This window comes from Miniopterus natalensis, chromosome 1 (genome assembly GCF_054644295.1).
Source record: "Miniopterus natalensis isolate mMinNat1 chromosome 1, mMinNat1.hap1, whole genome shotgun sequence".
NCBI classification, from domain to species: Eukaryota; Metazoa; Chordata; class Mammalia; order Chiroptera; family Miniopteridae; genus Miniopterus; species Miniopterus natalensis.
In genome coordinates, this window is record NC_142081.1 from 172,639,719 (window position 1) to 172,645,253 (window position 5,535).

Consider the following 5,535-nt stretch of genomic DNA (forward strand, 5'->3'; position numbering starts at 1 on the left):
CGCTTGAGCCCATGGACACCCTAGGGGTGGGCTGCTGGGCGCCACCACCAGTGTTGGGCCCTTGGCCTTGGGTGTGTGTTGGTCACTGAGTGGGAGGGGAATGGGGAAAGGTCTTTACCCCTCCTCTTTTCTCTGAAGTCTGGACTGGGTCGGGACAAAGGGGCAGGAAGTCATCCTTCCCTATCTCCATCCCCCACCCTCCAACTCTTCCTGTTTAAAGCTACTAGGTCTTGTTCTCAAAGAGGTGGGCTCAGCTACACTAATGGCCCTTGCTGCTCACTTCTTTTCTCTTACTGGAGCCAGGAACCGATTTCTAATTCTCATTTTCATTCCCTTTCTCCCTTTCCATGATGCGTCTCTAAGCCCCCAAGAGCCCATGTTTTGTGGGAACAGAGTTCTATTTCTCAAGAGGGGGCATATTGAAAAGCTAGCATCTAGTGCTTTGCAGGTAGAAACACTGTCCAGGGTGACCCCACACATCTTAAACATTCCTATTTGATAAACCTGGAGACACTTTACTGGAGTGTTTCGTATCAAGATTGGCTAGCAGAGTGTCTGTGTCTGAGTGTTGGCATAGGTGTTCTTAACCTAAGGAGAAACTGGAGGCCTTAGAAAGCAGGCACATTTACAGTCTTATTCTGATTTGCAAACTTCAAAAACAGTAACTGATGCGGGGGGGGTTGGGGGGTGAAAAATCCACTCTAGCATACAAGAAGACCTCATGATTCACTCTGAAAGCGATAAGAAGGTCCCCTGGGCACGAACGTCCTAGAACAAAGATGACACCCCCTCCCCCCCCCCCACCCCACCTCAACCCCGCCCTGAAAACCCTGGAGAACATTCTTTGGAGAATGTCCAATGTCTAGGTAGGAATTTTGCCCGCATCTTTTTGCTTGGGGAGGGGGGTCTGTGTTTATTCTCTCTTTCTTGAGTTATTTCCCCGAAGGCAGGAGGGAGAGGAACTGAGGCCGCATAAGCAGCTCAAACCCAGTCAGGAGGGCTGGTGCCTTGTCCCTTTGGCGGGTGGTCAGCGGGTGGCTGTGCGCTCCGAGCGCAGGGCCAGTGGCCAGGGGCTAGGCGAGGCAGAGGCTCTGCCCCAACTACGCGGGGACTGGGGGGGGGGGGGGAGCGCGGGGGAGAACAGGCCCGAGCGCAGGGCGACGGAGGGGCCGGCCCAGTGTGGATGGGGTAGGAGGGAGGCTTAGTTTGGGGCAGGAGGGCAGAAAGGGGCAGCGGGGGCTCTTTACCCTTCTCAGTATTTCCTGAGCAGTAATTTTCCTTAAACGCGCGTTCTGGGCCTCTCGACACCCGCTGCCTCCGGCCGGCGTACCCGCGCCCCAGAGGCCGGTCCACTGCGGAGGAGCGAGGCGGGATCCCCAGAAACCGCGGCGGGCGGGGCGCGGGGCCGAGGCTCTGCGCGCTCAGCCTCCCGACCCTGGCAGGGCGAGCTGGCGGCCGGTGACCGCTGCGCAGGGCCAGGCCCGCGTCGCTGCACAAAGCGGCGCCGGGTCGGGATTCAGGGGCGCACCGCCAGTGCTCTCCCCCTCTGGTCTCTCCGGGCCGGTGCCCGAACTGGAATTGTTGACAGGCCTCCAGGGTCTGAAAGGATTTCCTAGTCCTGTGGGGAAGGGGAGGGAGGGGGAGGGGGAGAGAGAGAGGCTCTGGGAAGGAAAACCAAGGTCACATCCCCCCTCCTTTCCCCTCCTTCCCAAATTAGCGCCCCCACCTCAGTTTTAGAGCCCCAGGCCCACCTGGTGAGGCTTCAGTTACTACAGACCCGAAGTAATTCGGACCTAGAAGTCCCTACCTGTGTGTTGTAAAAAAGTTCCTATGGTTTGACCTCTTGGGTGGACTCTTTACAGAAAATAATCAGTAATGACACCAGTGGATGTTAGTGAGATTCAGGTTGCAGAAAATGACCTCTTTTAGTTCCCATTTTCCAGCTTCACTTCTCTCCTAGATGACAGGGTCTGGCAGCACTGAGGGGAGCGCCGGGCTGCCCTGGAGGGCACAGCCACACTCTCCTCCAGGAACAGGCTTGCAGAAATTAACTCTGCAAGGATGGGTGGGAAGAGAGGTACTGGAGAGGAGACAATTTAGGTTAAAGTTAGGGAGGCCAGAAAAAATAAAATAAAAACGAGAGTCCAAAGGCACCTTTGAGCTATTTAAGAAAAGTGAGAATGTAACCTTTTGTTTTCTTGGCATTGATGAAAACCAGCTAATTTCTTAGCGAGAGGAACAACCCGTGGCAATGTTTCCAGTCACTTACAACATTATTTGTAAGATTCCATGTTTGCTTATAACCTGCTTTGATGGATTGTTGCTTTTTCTAGAACTTTTCCAACTATTCAAATTCCTCCCCATAATTCAGTTTTCAGGACTAAGAGAGATGAGGAAGAATAATAAAAGGGGGACTGCCACCGAAAAGAAATACTAGGTAAGGGATTTTCATCTTTTCTCACTAAATAAATTAAAAGGTTGGCCTGTCGTTAATTGTCAGCATCACCGTAAATGGAGTGATTTGCAGTCAACCATGAGGAGGTTGGCTATTCAGAGGGTGGGCTGTACTACCTGGTAGGTGGCATCTTGACTGAAGGTGTCTCCTTTGAAGAAGTTTCTGTCACACAGGAATCCCAGAGCCCCAAACTCCCTCAACCGAGAGACCCACATTACCAAGTTTTAGTCAACATTTCCATCTAAATTCACAGACACTTTTTTTCCTGTTCACGGGGGAGAGGGAGACAGGGGAAGGTGGTGAGAGCAAACAGCATGAATTCAAAACCTTGATTTTGTTTCATTTATTTAAATAAATATAAATATAAATTTTATATAAAACTATTCACATAAAAAGGAGTTCCAGCGCTTGGATTTTAAACTCTCCCAGGGGAAATTTTTCAGAAAGCAAGACTTACAGGGTTTATTTTTCTAAATTATTCACAAATCAATACTTTTATTTTAAACAGGGAATAATCAAGAAGCCTGGTGTTCTTATCAGGTTCTGTAGGACAGTAGGGGAGGGAAAATGGCAAGCTCTTTAAAAAACAAACAAACAAACAAAAAACGTACAGTGCTAAACGTAAACCAACGCTGTTTTTTTCTCTTATATGACAAGACTGGGTTGAATCTAAGTTATTTACATTTTAAAAATCTATTACTGAGAGTGGAACACTAAACAAACAGGTCCAAGAGTAGACGCGAAGGGTCAGGCCCGGCTTGTGCGTCCCGAGCGCGCCGCGCGGTCCTTCGGCTGGAACCGCGGGATGGGCGAGGATTTTGACCCCTGGGCGCCTTCCCCCTTTGCTTTGGGGGGGCTCCCCGGAGTGGGTCCTGGGGGGGAGGCGGCCCTCGCTCACAAGGGGGAAATCTCCTTGTCCTCGCTGGCAGAGACGGGCGACAGGGACTCCTCGTCCTCGGAGCGCGCGTAGTGCGCTTGGCCGCCGACGCACTTGCAGCCCGCGTGACTGTTCCTCTGCGCGCCCTTCCCTTCCTTCTTATGCTTTACCCGGCGGTTCTGAAACCAGATTTTCACCTGCTTCTCCGATAGGTTCAGGTACGTGGCGATTTCGATCCTCCGGAGCCGAGACAGGTACATGTTGGAAGAGAACTCCCGCTCCAGCTCCAGGAGCTGCGTGCTGGTGAACGCGGTCCTCATCCGCTTGCCGTTGGGCACCTGGCTGGCGTCCGGGCCTCCTGCACGCGGGCCGAGAAAGGGCAGAGACGTCATTCTCCAGAATCGCGCCGCCACCCCGCGTGCCATCCCTTGGAAAGGATGCCTCTCAAGCACCCGTCCGGGAAGCTCAGCCAAACACCTGTATCCATCCCTTCCCCTTCCCCTTCCCCTTCCCATCACCGCGTTCCTTAGCCCGGAAAGACAGAGGCGCCCAAAGGAAGTCAAGTCAGAGGCTTAAAGGGGGTCTGGGGGCTTGCGCAGCCAGATCGCCTCCCTTCAGGCCTAGCAGAGAGGCAGAGGCGGTCAAGCTTAGCCAAAAGCATCGAGACGCTTTAGCCAGGCCCGACGCCAAGCGCCATAAACACACCCACCCCAACCCTCAGCCAGTTACTCAGCCCTCAAGTTCGATGTCCCCGAGGCCCCCACATTACGGAATACTTGGGGACCAGGAGTGAAGCGCACCAGCCTGCTTGGAGAGGTTGGCAAGCTAACTTCCACCGCCGTGGAACTTCTTGGGACCACTTCCCAGTTATACTAAAAGCCCCTCCTCCCTCCCACCCCGCCCCCCAAGCTCCCACTTTCTCCACAGCGGAAAAGTTTGTTCCGGAGAGGCGAGAAGGCGCGGCGCGCAGGTGCCCGAAGCCCCCGCCCTACCCATGGTGAGGCAGTGGAATCTCCGCGGGTCCGCCACGTTGTAGGTGGTGGCGGCGGCGCAGACAGGTGCGTGGTGCTGCGTGTGCCCCAAGGCCGCCGCCGCCGCCGCGGCCGCCGCCGCCGCCGCCGCCGAGCCAGGCTGTTGGGGTTGGTGGTGGTGATGGTGGTGCGCGTGGCTCACGCGCGGGCAAAACTGCGCATCGCCAGGACCCGAAGAGAACTGACTCTTGAGCAGGGGCAAGGCCCCGGAGGTCCCCGCCGCCCCGCCGCCCCCGGCCCCCGCCCCGGCCCCCGCGCCCCCGCCGCCGGAGCCCGGCGGCCCGCGAGAGGAGTGCAGGTGCGAAGTGACGCAGAGCGGGCAGACGCAGAACGCGCCGCTCTTGCGGGACGAGCAGCCGGGCGCGGACATGGACATCACCAGCGGGGACGGCATGCCCAGCGGGATGAAGAAATCGGGCCCGGGGTGCGGCTCAGGCAGCGAGGGCGCGGGTCGCGAGGAGTCCTTGATGATGAGCGAGTCCACATAGAAGGAGCGCGACATGACGGGCGGGGTGGGTGGCCGGAGGGCCCGGCCGGCGTGGCGCCCCCTCCCCTCTCCTGTTCACGGGGCGGCCCGGGGCGCGGCGCGGATGCGGGCGGTCAAGCCCTTGGGGACGCGGAGGTGTCGGCGTCTGGGCTGCGAACAAAGGGGTCCCTGGAGAGGGCTAGTCCTCACGTCCCCCGCCCGGCGCCCTGGCTCCGGGATTTTATAGCCCCCACCCCGGCACGTGACGCTGCCGAGTACCGCTGGGCTCGGGCTCCTCCGCAGCTCCCCACCCTCGGGATAGGCTGCCCGAGTCACAACACCAGCGGCGAGGAGGGGCGGGAGCGCGGTAGGGAATAACTCGGAGGAGGGGGAGGGGGGAGACTTTGCAAAATGTAGGTTTTGTTAATTTCGCGGGGAGGCCGGCCTCCTCCCCCTCTTTCTCCACGCTTTCCCGAGAAATCGGGGCTGCACCCTCCATTCCACCCCATCTCTAGCCTGGGCCCCAGCCCAACTCTTCCCCGAGCCCGGCCGCAAGGCGCACCAGGTGGAGACTTTGAGGCCTTTTAGACGGGGACGCCCAGTGCTCCCCGCCCCTGTGTGCCAGCCGTGGCTGCGGCGCGGTAAAGTGAGGCCCGCAGTTTGGAGCAGGATTGTGCGGGCAAAGGACTGGCGGCAGCCCAATCCC

General features: G+C 57.4%; 1 protein-coding gene across 1 annotated transcript; it reads right to left on the reverse strand.

The window, feature by feature from the left end:
• Positions 1 to 3,349: 3,349 nt before the first annotated feature.
• On the reverse strand, positions 3,350 to 4,865 carry GSX2 (GS homeobox 2). The gene is made up of 2 exons (XM_087816782.1): positions 4,325 to 4,865; positions 3,350 to 3,690 (listed from the first exon to the last, which is right to left on the reverse strand). The coding sequence occupies exons 1-2, from the start codon at positions 4,863 to 4,865 to the stop codon at positions 3,350 to 3,352; spliced, it is 882 nt and encodes a 293-aa protein (XP_087672908.1).
• Between the last annotated feature and the right edge of the window lie 670 nt (positions 4,866 to 5,535).